This window comes from Peromyscus californicus, unplaced genomic scaffold (assembly GCF_007827085.1).
Source record: "Peromyscus californicus insignis strain IS unplaced genomic scaffold, ASM782708v3 Scaffold_11__1_contigs__length_118956290, whole genome shotgun sequence".
NCBI lineage: Eukaryota > Metazoa > Chordata > Mammalia > Rodentia > Cricetidae > Peromyscus > Peromyscus californicus.
The window spans coordinates 4,494,149-4,514,582 of record NW_026294402.1 but is presented as its reverse complement, the minus strand read 5'-3'; the positions used below and the strand labels follow the sequence as shown (position 1 = coordinate 4,514,582).

The window sequence follows — 20,434 nt, the reverse complement described above, 5'->3', positions numbered from 1 at the left end:
GGTGTGTTAGTGGAGCCTGCCCCTGCCCACTTAGTTTTCCAGGACCTCCGGGAACCACATGCATCTAGGGCCAGATGGTATGCAGCTGCTGAAGGGGCTGGCATGGGAGGGACTGAGCAGCTGGGGTATCAGGTAAGGGTTGAGTGACCCTCCCCACCTATTTCTACAGGGCATGCTAATTCTGGGCTGGATCTTGTGAGGCTGTGGGTATGGGCAGACAGCTACACAGACTGCAAGGTAACAACGGCTTTGTCATGGCTGGAGAGCTGAGTTCTGCTTGAGTTCTCCAAAGCCGCTTTGGTGATTGCGTTCTGCAGGAACATCTTCACGAATGGACCTTGGAGTTGAGGTCTACCCTCAGTTGTCCTTTACAGTGTTGCAGGGTTGCTTAATGGGAAATGTAGTGTGCTTTTTTTTTTCTTTACACGTGTTGAGAAAAGAAACCACGGCAGTAATGCAATCAGGACACTGGTGAAATACATTGCAAAAGAACCAGGAAACTCATCGCAATGGAGCCTGCTGGGTTCTGCTGCAAGTTCAAGGGTGAACGGGAAAGTCAGCTTCTCATAGGAAGCAGATTCGTGAGTGGTGGGCTCCTGTTCTGCCTGTGGTGGTGGTGAGTGCCAGCTATGACTCTGGAGAGCCTTCATGTTCAGAAGACTGTAAACAACATGACACAAGATTCAGATTCTAACATGACATTTGGCTTTAAGTGAGAAAAATTGCCTCCCCAAGCACCATCTCTTCATTTGAAAATAGTAACTCACATGCTGGGGCCAATGTTAGACCAGAGCAGTGGTCCTCAACCTTCCTAATGCTGCGACCTTTTAATACAGTGCCTCATATTGTGGTGACCCCCAACCATAAAATTATTTCATTGCTGCTTCATAACTGTAATTTTGCTAGTTATGAATCATGATGTAAATATCTGACATGTAGGACATCTGATATGCAACCCCCAAAAGGGTTGTGACCCACAGGTGGAGCACTGCTGGATTAAAGAAATCATTCTATCCATGTCCAGCACAGCAAGCCAGTTGGCAGGACTTACCTACAGGAGCGTCAGGAGACGGCTTGCCTTGAGGCTTTGAGTTTAAGCATGCAAAGCCAGGTGTGGTGGCTGTGGTGGCCATGTGTATGTAGTTCTAGAACTGGGGAGTCAGAGACAGGCAGATCTTGGGCAGTTCCCAGGGATCCAGACCAGTGAGAGACCCGTGAGAGCGACGAGTGCTCTTACCCACTTAGCCTTCTTCTCCAGCCTCCGCCTGTAACTGTTTTAATTTGTATCGAAAATAGATTTTTTCCATACAATATAGTCTGATCATGGTTTCTCCTCCCCAAACTCCTTCCACAGCATCCACACTTCTCCAAATCTACGCTTCCTTTCTCTCTTTCATTAAAAAACAAACAGGCATCTAAAAAAAAATAAAATAAAAACAAACAAACAGGAATAGGGCAAAACAAGCAAACACTCAGAAACACATGCAGGTGCACACACACACTTGACTCTCCCGGAAATCCCGTAAAACACAAAACTGGAAACTACAGTATATGAACAAAAGGCCCACTGGTTTAAAGTAAGCCCAAACAAAGCAATATCAGACAAAATCCTCCAAAAGTATCACTGAGCTCATTGTAGCTCAGGTGTCAGGATAACTGTGGGCTCTTGAAAGGCGATGTTCCTTCTGTTTCTTTTGCAGAATGTTTTGAGGAATATTGGCATGAATTTTTTGAATTCTTTCATCTGGTAGAATTCTGTGCTGAATCCACCTGGCTCTGATTTTTTTTTCCAGTTGGGAGACATTTAATGACTGCTTCCAGTCCACTGGCGGCTATTGGTCTGTTTAAATTGCGTATATTATCTGGATTTAACTTGGGTAGGTGGAATACCTCAAGGAATGTATTCATTTATTTTAGGTTTTCCAGTTTGGCGGAGCACAGGTTTTCAAAGTGTGTCCTTGGGATCTGGACTCCCTTGGTGTCTGTTGTTCTGCCCCCTTTCATCTCTAATTTTGTTAGTTTGGATCTTCTCTCTCCACCTCGTAGTTAATTCGGCTAAGGGTTTGTCCTTCTTACTGTTTGTCTCAAGGAATCAGCTCTTTGTTCCATCGATTCTTTGTGTTGTTTTTGTTTGTTGTTTCTATTGTGTTGATTTCAGCCCTGAGTTTGATTATTTCTTGTTATCCACTCTTTTTGAGTATGATTTCTTCTTTTTGTTCTAGATCTTTCAGATGTGATATTAAGTTACTAGTATGAAATATCTTCTCTTTTTGTGTATCTCTCTCTCTCTCTCTCTCTCTCTCTCTCTCTCTCTCTCTCTCTCTCTCTCTCTGTGTGTGTGTGTGTGTGTGTGTGTGTGTGTGTGTGTGTGTGTGTGTGTGTTGCTATGAACTTTCCTCTTAGAACTGCCTTAGATTTGGGTGTGCCATAGATTTGAGTATGTTGCGTTTTCAGTTTCACTCAATTCTAAAACATTTTCAATTTCTTTCTTAATTTCTGTATTGATTCATCCAGTAGAGAGTTGTTCAGTTCCCATGAGTTTGTAGGCTCTCTGCTGTTTCTGCTGTTCACATCCAGCTTTAATCATGGTGGTCAGATCTGACACAGGATGTTACTTCAATTTTCTTGTATCTGTAGAGACTTGCTTTGTGTCCAAATATGTGGTCAATTTTGCATAAGGTTCCATGAGCTGCTAAGAAGAGGGTGTATTCTTTTATGTTTGGGTGATATACTCTAAATATCGGTTAGATCCATTTTATTTATGACGTCAGTTAACGCCAGCATTTTTCTGTTTAGTTTTTATCTGGATGACCTGTCCATTGGTGAGAGTGGGGTACTGAAGCCTCCCACTGTCAGTGTGTGAGGGTCACTCTGTGATTTAAACTGTAGCGGTGTTTCTTTTATGAATGTGGGTGTCCTTGTGTTTGGAGCATAGAATTGCACCTGGTGGACTTTTCCTTTGAGGAGTAGGTAGCATTCTTCCTCATCTCTTCTGATCAGTTTGGTTTGAAGTCTATTTTGTCAGATATTAAAATGACTATACCAGTTTGCTTCTTGGGTCCATTTACTTGGGTAGTTTTTCATCCTTTTACCCTGAGATGATGCCTGGCCTCCATGGTAAGGTGTGTTTCTTAGATGCAGCAGAAAGATGGATTGTGTTTTTAAATCCAGTCAGTTAGTGTGTGTCTTTTTATTGGGAAATTGAGACCATCGATGTTGAAAGTTATCAATGAGCAGTGTTTGATTTCTTTTATTTTCTTTTTCTTTTTCTTTTTTTTTTTTTTTTTTTTTTTTTTTGGTTTTTCGAGACAGGGTTTCTCTGTGTAGCTTTGCGCCTTTCCTGGGACTCACTTGGTAGCCCAGGCTGGCCTCGAACTCACAGAGATCCGCCTGGCTCTGCCTCCCGAGTGCTGGGATTAAAGGCGTGGGCCACCACCGCCCGGCTTCTTTTTCTTTTTTGACAGGGGCAAAAGAACTTCTTTTAAAATTAGGAACTCAGTCCATTTGGTGTGTTTCAAAAGGTGCAATACTTTTTTTCATTTATCAATGAAAGAAGTTAGAAATTATCCTTCTCCCCAAATCAGCAAATGGCAAACACACACCCTTGAAAGTCACAGTCACACACAGAGTGCATCCTAGAAAGTGGGGCCAGACAGCTTCCATCCACCTTCATGAGTTCCATCAAAGACTGGATCCACTCAAGGGTGGAGAGAAAAGGCATCTTCCGAGAAGGAGTATGCTATTAAACGAGGCATTTCTGCACTCCTTCCTAAGAGCACCAGGTGGGGACACATTTGCTAAACTACACCTGGGGAGTGGAATGTGGAAATAATCTGTCCTTCTCCCTAAGGGCTGTCCACTGGTTAACAAATTTTAAAAAACAAGACTAAGAAACACACACCCCAAAAGGAGAGAAGAGCTTGGGTTCGGGGGACCTAAGATGCCCCAGATTACTCTCCAAAATGGAACCAGGGAGCAGCTTTGACAATTCAAATTAGTTTGTTACAAAGTCATCACAAGCTTGTCTTGCTTTTAAACAAAACAAAACAAAACAAAACAAAGCATTGGTGGGTTTTTTTTTTAAACAAGGAAACAAAAACTAATACTCATCACTTTTCAGACAATACACAATTATTCAAAATTAACTATTACTGGGAGGGGGGCATACCATTGGGCCTTGTCTCACATGAGTGCATGTGGGTAGGTGCAGGGCGTTTGTCATTATTGCAGAAACGAATTTTAATTTTTAATCTTTAGTTTGATTTAAACATCGCTTTTAGTATGAGGACAACACCAGCTGTGCAGAATGGGCTCTGGAGAGGCGTTCATAGCAGCGCATACCTGTGGCTCTTCTTCGGTTCTGGAGGCTCCAGGGCAACCAATATTGCTTCATCAAATACATTCTTTAGGCCTTTCTGTGTGAGGGCAGAGCACTCCACATATTTGACCACCTTCAGATCCCGGGCCAGCTTTTCAGCAGTCTCTGCAGTGATAGGCTTCTGTTTGCTCTTGGCAAGTTTCTCTATAGTAGAGGGGTCATCTCTGAGATCAATTTGGGTCCCAACAAGCAAGAAAGGAGTCTTTGGACAGTGGTGAGTTATCTTAGGCACCCACTTTTCTTTCACATTTTCAAATGAGGATGGAGAAACCACTGAAAAACATACCAGAAAAACATCTGTTTGTGGGTAACTCAGTGGTCGTAGTCTGTTATAATCCTCCTGCCCTGCAGTATCAAAAAGTCCAAGAGTACATGGCTCTCTACCAATCATAACTGTGACTGCATAGTTGTCGAAAACAGTTGGTACATATTCTGATGGAAATTTGTTTGTTGTATAGGATATCAGGAGACATGTTTTACCAACAGCCCTATCGCCAACAACAACACACTTAATTGTCTGCATTTCGGAAATAGTTTTGTATCCCCTTTTAATATTTCAAATTAGATGTTGACCTCAGCTTCTTCACCGGGGCATTGGCAGCACTGCGCGGGGCCTCCTCCCCTTTTATTTTCTTGTAATGGTATGAGTTCCCCCGCCTCTCATTTGATTTGATTTAACTTATTTCTTTTGTTTACTAGGATGTGGTTAACCTGATCAGATTGAAGTTTTTCTCTTGGCTCCTTCTGCAGAGCTGGAGTTGTAGATAGATACTGATTAAACTTAATTTTGTTTTGAAATATTTTTCTTTCTTCATCTACTGTGATTCAAAATTTTGCTGGGTATAGTAGGCTGGACTGGTATCTGTGGTCTCTTAAGAGTCTGCAGCACGTCTGTCCAGGTCTTTGTGGCTGTTAGTTTCCAGTGAGAAGTCAGGTGTTACTCTAACAGGTCTACCTTTATATGTTGCTTGGTCTTTGTCTCTTGCAGCTTTTAATATTCTTTCTTTGTTCTGTACATTTAGTGCTTTGATTATTATGTACTGAGGATAGTTTCTTTTCTGACCTAGTTTATTTGGTGTTCTGTAAGCTTCTTGTATCTTGATAGGCATCTCCTACTTCAAGTTAGGGAAATTTTCCTCTATGGTGTAGTTGAAAATATCTTCTGTGCCTGAGTTTCTTCTCCTTCCTCTATTGCTATTCATAGATTTGGTCTTTTGTTAGTGTTCTAGATAACCTGGATGTTTTGTGCTTGGGTTTTGTTTTTCAGATTTAATATTTCCTTTGACTGAGCTATCCATTTCTTCTATCCTGTTTTCAGTGCCTGAGATTCTCTCTTCCATGTCTTATATTCTGAGACTAGCCAGGTTTTTGTTTGACTCCCCAAATTTTTCATGTCCAGTTTTGTCTCAGTTTGGGTTTTCTTAAGTGATTTATTTCTACTTTCATGTCATTGATCATTTTTATTATTTTATTCCACTACATGCTTGTCTTTTCACAGACTTCATTAAGGATTTATTCACAACCTTTTTAAGGTCCTTGAACATACTCATGTTAGCTATTTTGAACAGCTATTTTGTTAGCTATTTTGTTTCTGCTTTGACTATATTGTATTTCTTGGGGTCTATAGTAGTGGGTTTGCTGGGTTTTTAGTAGAGACATTTTGTCTTGGGTGTTGATGATTGTGTTTTTGCACTGGTGTCTAGGCATCTGGGTTTAGAGTGATTGTGATTCTGAATGTTGATACCTGGTCTTGCCTTTGTTGGTTGGGTGTTTCTGGTTTTTTGTTGCCCTCTCTGCCTCTTAGGAAAGTGTGGTTGCTGTGAGCTGTCTGGTAGGGAGTGCTTCTGAGTTACTGTTAGGTGTGGCCACTGGGGGTTCTGGGCAGTACTATTTCTAGGTGTTGGGGGCTGACAGGAAGGAATGGGAATGGGCTTGAAGAGGGGACTGAGAAGATCCTCAGGAAATAGGAAAGCTGGGTCAACCACAAGGTTTGGCAGAGTCCGCAGGGATTGGAGGTAGGGTGGGAGGACAGATCCCTGCCGGTGGTCTGCTGCAGAGTCGGGGATGAGACGGAAGAGACTGTGCTGGAGGACAGGAAGGAGAGTGGGAATCGCCTACCTGAGTCCTTGTCTGGTGTGGCTACTGGGGATCCCAGGTAGAGAGTCTTTCTAGCTATTGGCGGTTGACACAGAGGAGCTGAAATGGGCTAGAAGGGGGAGGTGCTGAGAGGGTCCCCAGGAAAGTGGACAGCTGGGTCTGCTGTGAAGTCCGGTCAAGTCCCCAAGGAGTGGGGTCAGTGAGGGAGGGCAGGCTGCTGCAAGTGATCTGCTGTAGCGACGAGATCTGCCCCTAAGTTTTTAAAAGTAACTCAGAAAACATGAACGCCTGGACTCAACTGAAAAACAAAAACAGGGCTGGAGAGAGGCCCGGCAGTTAAGAGCACTGGCTGCTCTTGCAGAGATCCCGGTTCAGTTTCTAGAACCCCACAGAGGCTCCCATTCATCTTTAACTCCAGTTCCAGAGAAGCCGACGCCCTCTTCCGGCCCTTGCAGGCACTGCATTCACGTGCTGCCATTAAGTACCTACAGGCACAAGTTCAAACACGATCAAATAAACATGAAAATGAAAAAGGAAACGAAGAACACGAGGCAGCCTTGGAAATAAACGCATTTCCTACTTTTACTGATCAAATTTAATTCTGTAAGCAAAAAAAGAAAAAAAAAAGTGGGCCCCAAATGTGCAGACCTCAAGTTTAGTATTAAACCTGTATTTCTGGTTAAGGAAGCAATGAACCCCCACAGAAGCCATAACAGGGTTGGAGGGAAGACTTTTCTGCTCTGGAAACCGTCCTAAAGGAGCACTAAAGTACATTGTTGTATCTTGTTTGGGGCCTTCCTTCCTCCCTCCCTTCCTCCCTCCCTGTCTTTCTTTCTCATCCTTTTTAGATCAGATTCAAAGTGATTTAGGTCAGTAGCAAGTGCATTCTTATTTCTCTGTGACTTCGGATAGATTAATGTTTAATAAGTAAATAAAGAATTAAAGTTTAAGATGTTTTGACCAGCATGGTAACGATAGTTTTTTAGCAATTCCCCAGCCTTTTCTGTCCACAGCCAATGTCTGAAGAGTCTACTCATGAACAGTGAAAAGCTTATGATAAATTTCTCTTTTTTTCTCAGGCAAGAGGAAATTCAAACATATATTTAATGTTTTTATTGTTTCACTTGCTCAGATCTGCAGAGAAAGCTGTCAACACAGCCTTCTTCATGCTTGCTTCAAAGATGGTTTCTTTCCATACCTGGTTGCGGGCCCTCGAGGAAACCACACAGGACAAAGAAAGTGCGAGACTCTCTGTACTTATTTTTTCTCATTTGATACTGTTAATCCCACTGATCGAGAAGAAGACCACTACCACAGTTTAAAGCCAAATTTGAAGCAAGTTTGAATTAAATACTGGCCCGGTGGATGGGCTCTGGCCAGGTCCATACCCAGGTTCCTGGGAAATGGCCCAGAATCAAGTATGGCAAGGGCTTAAGAAGGAAAACCCACAATTCATTGCATTTCCCATCAGGTCCAGTCAGGGGCAAGCATACATCCTAGTGTATTTCCTGCCTACGTCCCTCCTACCCACAAGAGATCAAACACATCCCGTGCAGATGGGTCAAACAAACCTGTTTAGGGGAGTGAAAAACATGTGTCCTGTCATCTCCCATAAACAACAGCCTCCAGCATTTCAAGAACTATCTGCCCTTGGGCAAGGGGCTTACAGATCAGAGGCATTTTTATTTCATGGATTCATAGGCATACTTAGTAATTAAAACTTAAAATGTAACTCTCACAGATATGTTCTCCATATATCAGCCTATCAGAATCAACTTCAACTGATAATCTTCCAACTTCTGGATGAGAAAATTTATAAAGAACTTTGCTAAATATCTTACATCAAGGACATAAAAATAAAGCCCAATGGTAGAGTCTACTAACTCAGCAAATGCTTGGTGGAAGCAAGAGGAGAGCTTTTTGTCTGCAGGTTCAGGAGATGCCTACATGTGGGACACAGGGATGATCTACATTTTCTATACATGAGATTAATGTGCACAGAGCTCCATTTCGTAGTATGTAAGGAATGGTTAAATGCATCAAGCAGTGTGTGGAAGTCGGGGGGGGGGGGGGCATTTCTTTCCTACTCTATCTAGTTCCTTAATTGTCAAGGACTTGCCTCAAGTGTAACATGCCCTTCATCTTACCCAGGCACTCACCCTACTTCTGAGAGGTAAAAATGGCTTATTTGCTGGGTGGTTCAGAGCGCTGCTAGAGATGAGCGATGCAGTTTACTGGACTTTTGAGCTGGGCCCCTGAGGACTAAACAAAACGGAATGCTAAAGACTGGGTTAAGAATCATCTTTAGTGTTAGTTTTAAGACATGTTTTACTTTTCCAAGTCTGTAAAGCTTGAAGTATGCTTAAAATAAGTCAGATATTTTGTTCATATTTAAAACTACTCTGCCAGAAGAACCAGATGCTCCAACTGGTTACTGAGTCTTTACCCAGCTGTTTAATAGGATTAACAACTTGCTGTTTAATAGGATTAACAACTTGCAGTTAAAGAAGTGGTTCAATTTTCTTACTTTTTTCTTTGTATTTCACGTGTATAGGTGTTTTGTCTGAATGGATATCTGTGCACCATGTGTGTGCAGTGCCCTCAGAGGCCAGAGAGGGTAAGAGATTCCCACGGGCCTGGAGTCACACAGTTGTGGACTGCCATGTGGATGCTGAGAATCAGACCTGGATCCTCTGAAAGAGCAGCACATGCTCTTAACCATTGAATCATCTTTTCCACTCTTGAGTCTTTTTGAGGCAGAGTTCAGGTTAAAAGATTTCTTTGTGGCATTTATTATTAACTGTATGTTTTTGTCAGCACATGAACAATACTGAAAATGAACAAGCTTATACTTTTATGATGCAATATCACTGTTCCGATTGAGTGTGCTTTTTCTTTGATGTCAACATTGAATGATGAGTTCAATGGTTCTTTACACCGGAACCAAGTATTGGTTCTCATCACTCGGGTGACATTCTTTGTCTTAATATCATACTCAAATTGCCTTGATCCACGGAAGAAATAGAAGAAGCCTAGAAGAAGAGAGGCATGGTTAGTTATCTTGCATAGTCAAATTGCTCCTCTGTATTTTAATTTCATAAATGTAGAATCCAATAGCATTGTAAAGGAAAAAAGTCACTGTGGAATTATAGAGATGTATTTTGCTTTCACCCCACTCCATGCAAATCACCAAGAAGAAAGCCTACCACAAGTTTCAAAGGATTTCTGAGTGTAGTAGCCAGACTGCAGGTGTCAAGCTACATTTTAACAAAGCATCTCACTGAGGGGAGAAGAAGGCCCCTCTGAGTTTTTCCTTCAACTCTCTACCCTCATTCCTATAGATCTGCAACACTTTTGATCTATTTCAGGCTTTGAGGTTCTGGTTAGATATCATGGAGATAATCAATTGAGGCATCAAATGTTTTTAAAATATTATTGTTAGCATTATAAGTGTGTGTGAGTACATGTGCATTCCATAGCATATGTGTGGAGGTTAGAGGACAACTTTGTGGATGGAGTTTCTCCATCCTCCTTTACATGAGACCCAGCCATTACATGTGGGTTATCAGTCAGGTACTGTTAGCACCTCTACCCACTGAACCATCTCATTTGTCCTCAAACAATTTTTTCCCTCAAACTCTAAGTTATTTCATAGCCCAAGCTATTGTCTTTGAAAATCCAGTATGTGGACTTTGTGCACTAAGTTTTCTAAGATTCTGGGCTGAGTATGTAGCTCAGTGGCAGAGCATTTACCTGGTATAAATGGGGCTCTCAGTTCAATCTCCAGTACAGTGAAGGAGTGCAAGCTCAACAAAACCCCAACCAACCAACCAAACAAACAAACAACAAATCAAACAACCAACCAACTAACAAACCACCAACCCACCCACCCACCCACCCAAACAAACAAACAAACAAACAACTAACAAAACCAATTGCTAAATAGTCTTTTAAAATCTTCTGGGTCTCACTCATAATCCTACTGCCTCAGATAACTGAAACATATAGTTTTCTCATACATGAATTCCAACCTCTATATCTTAAACTATGTATGTGTATATCATGTATACATATGTTTGAGAATCATTGTTCACCTTGTGGGTTTAGTCATCTTTCACACAGTAGGGACTCTTTTAGGGAGTATCTTAGGTCAATGGGGACTAAGATTAATTTTGGTTCTCTTTACATAAATGTGAAGTAGCATCTCAGAGTGCAGTTCAGCACCTCCTGGTTCAGTTGGATGGTGTCTACAGGGTGTATGCACTGGTGTATGCACTTGAGAATGGTAAAATTATACTAAAATAAAATGTTTGTTGCTTTCTTCTTTCATAGTCTCCCAAGCATCCACACAGTAGAAGCGTTGACACTCACCTTTGTGCTGGAAGACAGCGTCCACACGGAGACCAATTCCTGGGAAGTGCTTCACGATCCTCTGTGGGAACCCCTTGTCCATGGCCTGTGCTGTCTCATCATACCTGCATAAAGAGAGCTCTGCTTGATGTCTGTTTGGTGAGCTTACTTATTCTACTGCCCACTTTAGAGTCAAGAAGGGTTATGGGAACTGAGAAGGCCTAGCTGAGGGAATCATCTAATAGGACCAATGATTAAAAATATGTCAAAGATTGTATTTGATTGGATCATGTGTGTGTGTGTGTGTGTGTGTGTGTGTGTGTGTGTGTGTGTGTGTGCGTGCGTGCGCGCGCGCGCACACATGATTGCAAGTGTGTTTGCACATACGCTACTGTACCCAACTTTTGACGTAAATTCTGGGATTGAACTTAGGTTCTCACATTGTGAGGTAAGTGCTTTGTAGACTGAGTCATCTTCCCAGCCTCCACTTACCATCTCTTAAAAACAGTGACAACAACACTAGTGAGCTGAAATACAGCTTGTGGACAAGGCTGGTAAGCAGCCACCACCATCACCACCAACAAGGTAGTCTAGGGAGAGGACTATGCCACCTGTCAGAGCAGCTCTCCCCGAGGAACTGTTAAAGCAAGTGAAGGCTCACTTTGTACTTCTTCTAGATTCTGACTGTCTATGCTTCTGCCACTGAGGATTTGCTTGGCATGGAGAGATTTATATTTTTTATTTTTATTTAAATTGGACAGAGATTATCATCCAAACATCTTAGGTTCATAAATGCCATACACCTGAGATTGCCCTCAACACAATCCACCGGGAGACTACAGGTTCATTTTGCTTTTGTCTGTGTTGGGATGACGCCGTGGCAGATGGCTTCCTTACTAATCCTATAAAAAGGGTTAATTGTCAGAGTTACCTCCAGCACCAGATGCCCACAAAAAAGAAGGTTTTCCTCGTGGTGTGGTCACAGACAGCTGCATCTATTTTCTTCACACGTCTTGGAAACCCGAGTGTGTGGATGGATTTGGGGTAATCAGGCAAGACGGCATACCCCCTTATCACCCAGAAATTCTCATCTAGACAGAGAAGGGGTATCTTCAGATGTCTTCTGCTCTGTGTCTCACAGGGAGAAAGAGATGACTTGGGAAGTCTGAGGAAAACTGGGTACCCAGTTCCTCAGCTCCAAGCCCAGGTAGCTCTTGCCTCTACTGTTCTTCCTTTTTTCCTGTTCTATTTATTTTTATTTGCTAAATATGACAATCCTATACAAGGGAACATAGAAGTGAGGTAAACTGTCTTCTTTACTTGGAAGTAAAAGAATGGACTTCAGTGGTTTTTAAAAAATATTTATTTTTCTGTATGGGGTGTTTTGTCTGCATGTGTCTCGATACAGTGTGTGTGCCTGGTGCCCATTGTCTTAGTTACGGCTTCTATTGCTGTGAAGAGACACCACGACCATGGCAACTCTTATAAGGAAAACATTTAATTGGGTGGTTTACAGTTTCAGAGATTTAGTCCATTATCATCATGGTGAGACATGGTGGCCTGCAGCCAGACACTGTGTTGGAGAAGGGGCTGAGAGCTCTACATCTTGATCCGCAGGCAACAGGACATGAACTGTCTGCCACACTGAGAGTAGCTTGAGCAAAAGAGACCTCAAGGCCCACCCCCACAGTGACACACTTTCTCCAACAAAACCACACGTACAATAAAGTCACACCTCTCAATAGTGCTACTCCCTCTGGGGGCCATTTTCTTTCAAACCACCACACCCATGGAGGCCAAAATAGCTCACTGGCTCCCCTAGGACTGCTATGAGCTGCCGTGTCGATACTGGAAATCAAGCCCAGGACCTCTGGAAGAGCGGCCGGCACTCTTAACTGCTGACCTGCTCTTGACTTTTGTAGTTTTTAATCATATATATTTCTTCTAGTGAATTTGGGGTGATGGAGATCATCACAGCCATAGAGAGAAACCTAGCTCATTGTTACTTACAACAGGAATGTAAATTAGGGGAGAAGCTCTATCATTCAACTCATGACTAAGATTGTATTTGACTGAACTGTCCTAGTTAGGAGAGAGGAGGGAGAGCCAGGCACGTTTACCTTTGAAAACAAGGATCTGATCTCTGGGGCTTTCATAGGCAGCTTGAAGGTCAGCTGGCAGAGACGGCCAGAAGGAAGCAATGAATATAAATTCAACATCAGCGATATCGAAGTAGGTCCTCCATAAGTGCCTGGGTGAAACACAAAACACTTCATGGATATTGAACAGGTTGCAGTCTTCAGTTTGTCTTTTTTGTGGCACGTGTATATATATATGTGTGGTCTGCATGCATGTGTATATGCATCTTATATATGTGGGGCACACATGTGAATACACGTGTGTGTGCCTGTGTGTGGAGGCTGCAGGTTGCCTCTTGGTGTCTTCTTCAATCATCCTCCACTTCATTTATTGAGGAAATATCTCTTGCTGAGGAAATATCAGCAGCTGACTCTCCAGGTGGGTGGAAGACATTAATGTTAGTAGATGCAGATTGCCAGGGTCTAAGTACTCCCAACATATCCAGTTTCAAGCAGATGTGAACTGATATGCAAAGTTCCCCAAAGTTTGACAACAGGCTCTTGAAGTCAGATGTCCATTGTCTTTGAGACACTCTTTAGATTAATGTTCATTTTGGCCAAGAAGTCATTGAACATAGACTTTATATTATAATCTTTAGTAAGTTAATTTGCTTTAAATATTTCAGATTAATTTACCAAACAAGTATGTGACATGTGCATATAATAACACATTTAAATGGTACGTGCATTGTAAAAACATGTGAAGCACACATGTTCTTACAGTGACCAGAACTTCTGGTTTACCCTCAGTTCCTTTGAAAAGTCTTCATAGGAAGGTGGGGTATCAAGGGAATAGGTTTACCTGCCTTTAAAGAACATGGCTTCCCTGCGGAAGGTGGTGATAGCATCCATAGGCAGGCCAGGGTCTGTACAGGCGTGGGGCTCAGGGGCTCCCTTTGGCTTGGTGGGTGCCTTGGGTGGACTTCCTTCAGGGATAAGAGAAAGACTATGGTGGGTTCAGAAGGCACAGGAACTGTGTCCACACCAGGATCTTACCTAAGCAGGTATTTACTTCATGATAATATTTCAGGAAGCATCTCAATTTCCTCTCCGAAAAGCTTTTCTGTTTAGTTACCATACATTCAGTTGCACAATTCTGCTCACCATAGATAGACTGGATTCCGTCAATATCATCCTGAGAAAGTGGGTATTTGCTAGGATCCAGGGAGACATAATTGGGGAACATCAAAGCTGTTTGATCATTGGAGTGAGAGAGACCCAGGGAGTGGCCAAATTCATGAGCAGCCACGAGAAACAAGTTGAATCCTTGACAAAAACAGAGAACATGTCTGTGTGAATTCATGAAGAAATCTAACTCAGTAGGCAGATGGCTTGAGACTACTTACTCAGAAATGGATAGTATTACTTAGCAGGCAGTGTAGTATACACTTTTATTTCCAGGATCCAGGAGGCAGAGGCAGGCAGATCTCTTTGAGTTCAAGGCCAGCTAAGTTTACATGGTGAGACCCTGTCTCAGAAACAAAAGAAAAGAAAAGAAAAGAAGTGGATAGTATTATTTTAAGAAATGGAGCAACCAGCTTTGACTTTATAGGATCATCCTATGCTCTGTGGTCCTCCGCCAACTGACTGAGAAAGCCCCCAACAATCTAGCCCTTGCCTTTTTCCAACCACACACACCTTTGCACAGCTCTCTGGCCTTATTCCCAGTCTCTCTTGCATTTCTCATCTCTACTAAGTTCTTTTTTTTTTTTTTTTTTGAGATGGAGTCTCATGTATGCCTGGCTGGCCTTGAACTCACTGTATAGCTGAGGATGATCTTCAACTCCTGACCCTCCAGCCAGTACCTCCTAGGTGGCAGGATTACAGACATGCACTACCACATCGAGTTTATTCAGTGCTGGGGGTTGAACTCAGAGTCTTCTGCACACCTAGGAAAAACTCTTGCAGCAGAGCCACATCCCCAGCCCTGTGCGTTCACTTCTTCTGCTCCATTAACACATACTCACTCCACTCTTTTCTGCTCCAAAAGACTGCAGTACAACCGGCCACGACAATGCCATCTGAGCTGCCGCCCATGCAGAGCTCAGCTGAGGGTTATATTCATCCCCTTTCTTGGAAAAGCCAGCCTTTCTAAACTTGGACCACAACTCTGGCCTTTTTAATAGGTCACCCCACATGTCCTCTTCGGCAGAGGGCTTGAAGCAATGTGCAACATAGCCATTAACACTAATTACTGGTTAAGGATAGTCAGATGGTGAAGTCTTCCACCTCTGCCTCTGGCGAGTGAAGCCTCCTGGAGAAAGCTTGCCAATCCTGAGTCCGTCAAATGCTTCGGCCATTTCTTATAACTGATTGAACACATGTGTGCTGGCTTCAGACCAAGATGAACACCAAAGAAGCAGTGGTTGTTCCTTGTAGAAAACACGGCAGACACGTTCACTCCAGCTCTCAGTGTTGAGTCTGATGTTCCTCCTCTGTCCCCTTGTCTGTGATGCTAACTCATGTGGCAGTGGCCATAACTCACCCAATACTTCTCCTGTTGCCTGCGGCTCAGCTAGTGCTGCCCTCTCGACCTGTCTCAGCAGCACTGGGAGGAACTAGCTTCATGTGTCCAGTGGAGAGAGCAGTCAGGTTTGTTTATAGAAAACAAAACTGACACAAGCAAAGTTTGGACTCACAGTGTCAGGGATGATCTGCAGTCATGTGTGCTGCCCATCAGGAAGGCCATGCCTCTTACTTCCCTGGGACCTTGGAGGCCAGACCCCAGACCCTAAATTGTTGAGTCACTGATAGGGATAAAAGGATGGTGACAGCTGGAAGTTCTACTGAGCCTACTCCTTCGCTTAATAAACATAGTATTGCCACAGTGAAGTTTGGGTGTTTTGTTTAAAAAAAAATGACAGTACACTGTGGCTGGAGAGATTGGTTGGCAGTTAAGAGCACTGGTTGCTCTTCCAGAGGACCTGGGTTCAATTCCTAGAACCCACAAACTCCTGTTCCAGGTGATCTGATGTCCTTTGAAAGAATCATGCACACATGTGGTACATAAGCATATGTGTAAGCAAAATACTCACACACACAAAACAAGAAATGTCTGGTGCTAGTGAGGCCCATCAAAGAAATAAAATCAACTTACGTGCCTTAAAGGAATGCATCAAATGCAAGAACTAGGGTTTACTGCTTTTCCAGATGGGGGAGGACGTTAGCAGAGAAGGACTACACTTTCAAATTGATTCTTTGGGGGCCATATACCCACAAAGTGTTCTTTAGCCTCTGGCTTAAAGCACCAGCCCTCTTAAGTTTCGTTGCTGTCTTCAAGCTACAGGTGACTACAGCCACTGGTTCAGTGTGCAGCCTGGTGGCTAGTGGGGGGTGGAGAGTAAAGCTTTATACATCACAAAGGAGCAGGAATAGCTGCAAGGCTGAAACTTTGTAACACACCTCTGGGGTTCGTACAACACACCTTGCATAGCTTTGTGTACCCAGTGGAGTGGCAGGCACTCTGGACATTCACGGTGTTATGTTAACGAGTGCATGGGTAAACTGTGTATGCTGTTCTCACACCAGGTCTAGTAACTCTGTGAGAGCTCTGTTTGGACAAGACTACTACAAGAGCACAACTACTGTTAATGGTTGTTAATCACTTTACTAATGTAATCTGAGAATATAGGAAATTATGAGAGACGTTAGATTTGGATTCAAGAGGCAGCTAACTGTACAGAGATTCTTTAGATTAAATCAATTTTCTCATAATGAAAATTAAACTCACCATCCCCATCCTTGGCTGTCCAGTTTTCATCTTCGTCAAAGTGAGTGTCACCACCTAGACCCAGACCAGGAGGAAAGGCATGGCCAAGGACTCCCAAGGGACCATCAAAATAACGAGGACACCAGCCATGGACTGAGATAGTTAATGGGGAGAAAGGTCAGCTTCCTGAGATCTTCAGAATCGCCACACCCCCTCCATTGCAAGCCTTACCTCCAGTCCTAAAGGCTATCATGATGTCTGCAACCCCCTTGGAAATCTTGGTGAACATCAGTGGAGTGACCTTGCTCCAAACATCTAGAGCTTTCTGAATAGCCTCATCCACATCAGCTCGTGTCATATCGGGAGTGTAGTTCATTATTCTGAAAAATAGGCAAAATTACAGCAACTGCAGATATGTATAATCTCAAGTGATCTATCATCTATATATCTACATATCAAGTGATCTATCTGTGATCTATATCTATCTATCTATCTATCATCTATCTATCTATCATCTATCTATCTATCTATCTATCTATCTATCTATCTATCTATCTATCTATCTATCTATCTATCAGCTATCTATCTATCATCTATCTATCATCTATCTATCTATCTATCTATCTATCTATCTATCTATCTATCTATCTATCTATCATCTATCACTTGCAGTTCACTAGTCACAGGATATAGTAACTTACATCATTGTTTTGTTACTAACATTTGCTGTCACTTTATTTAAATGAAGTAGTTTTACATAACCTAACTCAAAGTTTCTCTTGCTATAATAAAACACTTTGACCAAATACAGCTTACAGGAGGAAAGGGTTTGTTTGGCTTACACTTCCAGGTCATAGTTCATTACTGAGGGACTCAGACAGAAACCCAAAGCACCATGAAGAGCAGTGCTTGTTGTCTCACTCCCGAGCTCATGTTTGGTTAGCTTTCTTCTTCTTCATCTTCTATTCATTATTTCTTTATCTATTTATTTATTTATTTATTTATTTGTATGCATGTGAGGGGTGTGTGTGTGTGTGTGTGTGTGTGTGTGTGTGTGTGTGTGTGCAAAGGCCTGCAGAAATCAGAAGAGGGCATCGGATCCCTTTGAACTGGAGTCACATACAGTTGTGAGCTGTCATGTGGATACTGGGAGTCAAACCTGGGTCTTCAGCTAGAGCGTAAAAGCTCTTAATTGATTGTAGTAGATTCTACCTGTGACCTGGAAACATTGCCCCTAGAGATGTAGCAGGTAACTGTGCTACCTACCTATGACCTTGAAGTACTTGCCCCGGGGCCTGGCTTGGGGCTGCCCTTAAGACCTGAGGCACACTTATGCCCACCTTCTCTGCCTTGTGGGCTTGGATGCTGAGACGGACTCAGGCGGCAGAAGAGCGTGGGACTTCCAGGACCTGCGATAAAGCTCCTGCTCTGTGTGGTCTTCCCTAATAAACTCCTTTAACATTTAAGCAGACTGTGGATTTCTCATAGTAACTGATTAGTCATTTCTCTAGCCCCATAGCTAACTTTCTTTTTTCATTCAATCTCTTGTAGCCCCTTATCCTTAGATAGCTGAGGGCAAATGACTCTTTATACTGGGAACCACCCAAGATTTGAGATTTGACAGCTGTAAAACACACACACACACACACACACACACACACACACACACACACACACACACCACATGTGCACGCACATGTGTACACACACGCAGCCTCCTCGTCTTCCCGTACACCTCATCACGCCTCCATCTCATTGGAGCAGACAGCAGTGCTTCCTGTCTTGAGCTCACACTGGGGAGGACAGGTAGAGATTAGAACCTAGCTGCCCAAGCTGGTGTCCTCTGCAACACTGGCTACAGGCAACAGCCCTTGGATTTAGTTCCTCTGTGGTTAGGGCTGCAGTAGCCACACTGCCACAGCACAGGTCTAAAGTGGAGACAGGATCCGTGGAACCCATCAAGTGCAGTGTGTTTGCTGGGGTCAGATAAGCCATATTATGGTTGCTTCTTGGAGATTAACTGTCTGGGTTAGTTCATGAAAGTTGGTAGAAACATTACCTGTATGTAAGGTTGTGTTTTCTCCACCCAGGAAGGGTGTAGCCATACTGCCCCACATCGGGCACCCCACACCTGGGCACCTTCATGATCTCAAGGGTGTCTGAGTCCAGCTTTCCAGTCACTGTCAACCCAAAAAATGCCTGCATTTCCCGAAGTTTGTTGTCCAGGAGACTCCTGTTCTTGCTTTGGACAAGATGACTCCCTTCTATTTCAAGCGAGTAGAACTGGTTGAGATACGCCTGACAAAAGACAGAGAGAGGACAGAGGCTGCAGGAGGTAAACATTTTCCTCAAATGAAACAAAGTGGCCTGAGGTCTCCTTTGGCAGCGGGAAGGATAAAAAGGAAATACACAACAAGGGGAAGAGCAGGGCAGGAGGCGAAGGGAAAGGAGGAGTCACTGTTGTCTTCCAGCTCCAGGAATCAGTGATTTACGAGGGACTAGAGTTAGTCAAACCATATGGTCCGTGCAGCACGCATCCTCCACGACCGTCGCGGACACACCTGATGCGTCCTTGCTGTTCCTTTTATCTTGTAAACTTCAGGAGATATCAGGGGTGATCACCTATTTTCCAAACTTACATGATTTAATCAAAATATGATAAATTAACTGACTTTCAGAAGGAATTGCTAAAGCCCATACTTTCCATATCTATAAACATGCATACATACACATCTATACATGCAAGTATACATTTGTGTATCTCTCTGTGTATACATACATACGCAAACACATAAAGTATATGTGCCTGAGGGGTTCTAGATTGTGGATTTCTGTGGGTGGTTGTCTTGAAACATATTTATACAGATTTCTATCCTTGTTCATCCTTGTTAGCTGTTTCTTTCTTCTCTCATGTTGGTCCCTTAGTGACCACTGTGTAAAAGGTTAGGAAATCCAGTCTCCTCTCCACTGCCCCTTCCCTTCACCTCTTTAGAGTTAGACACATGAATGGGACCTCATTCTTCTGAGGACCTCTGGGACTCTGCAGAAATTTGCTATCTTGGAAGGTCCCGGGAGAAGCTGTACAAGGCACACTTCATTGCCAGTTGTTAATAGCATGCATTGAGATCCTACCTGGGCCAGTGGATCATTCCCCCCATTTCTGTCCTTCCGGTCTGGTGGAAATGCAGAAGAAAGTGTTACGAAATTAAACAGCAGCTGCAGAAGGCACTTCATTCCTGCCTCTTCAGCTAAAGCTTACTCCTGTGTGCATGGGGTTTAGAAAGTTCACAGTGAGACGTGGCACCAAGTGTTCCTTTAATTAATAACAGCAAAGGACACTTGCCACGAAGTGTCCCATGACTCCCCCCGCCCTAGACAGAATGAAATTTCGCAATCAAAATCTGTGATTGTTTATCCAGTATATTGCTCACTTTTGAATTGAGTATATTACATAATAAGGCCTCAAGTTAGCTTTCTCTTCTCAAAATTGGCAGTTTTCAACATGACTTTTGAAATAATTTTCTGCCAGGAAATGCTAGCATTCTTGGTATGTGATGTGAAAAGACAATTGAGTCAGGAGTTAGTTTAAGTAAAATACAGCATCATGCTATGGTGCCTGGCTTCTCCCTGAGTTCTGGAGATCCCAGCTCAGCTCTTCTGCTTGTACAGCAAACGCTCTACCCACTGAGCATCTCCCTGGCTCTAAGTCTGTAATTGTAAGGAGTACTATGTAGTAATCTAAGTAACTGTTTGTTTATTATT

At 43.0% G+C, this 20,434-nt stretch overlaps 2 protein-coding genes across 2 annotated transcripts; both read right to left on the bottom strand.

Moving 5' to 3' along the window:
• Positions 1 to 4,079: 4,079 nt before the first annotated feature.
• On the bottom strand, positions 4,080 to 4,974 carry LOC128102874 (cell division control protein 42 homolog). Its single transcript, XM_052726771.1, has one exon. It carries the CDS (start codon positions 4,899 to 4,901, stop codon positions 4,326 to 4,328), a length of 576 nt encoding a protein of 191 aa, XP_052582731.1. The 5' UTR covers positions 4,902 to 4,974; the 3' UTR covers positions 4,080 to 4,325.
• Positions 4,975 to 9,271: 4,297 nt separating this feature from the next.
• Mmp27 (matrix metallopeptidase 27) lies at positions 9,272 to 19,930 on the bottom strand. The gene is made up of 10 exons (XM_052726760.1): positions 19,805 to 19,930; positions 18,732 to 18,970; positions 16,904 to 17,052; positions 16,694 to 16,825; positions 14,068 to 14,229; positions 13,766 to 13,889; positions 12,946 to 13,076; positions 11,757 to 11,916; positions 10,847 to 10,950; positions 9,272 to 9,507 (listed from the first exon to the last, which is right to left on the bottom strand). Exons 1-10 carry the CDS (start codon positions 19,904 to 19,906, stop codon positions 9,272 to 9,274), a joined length of 1,539 nt encoding a protein of 512 aa, XP_052582720.1. The 5' UTR covers positions 19,907 to 19,930.
• Positions 19,931 to 20,434: the final 504 nt, after the last annotated feature.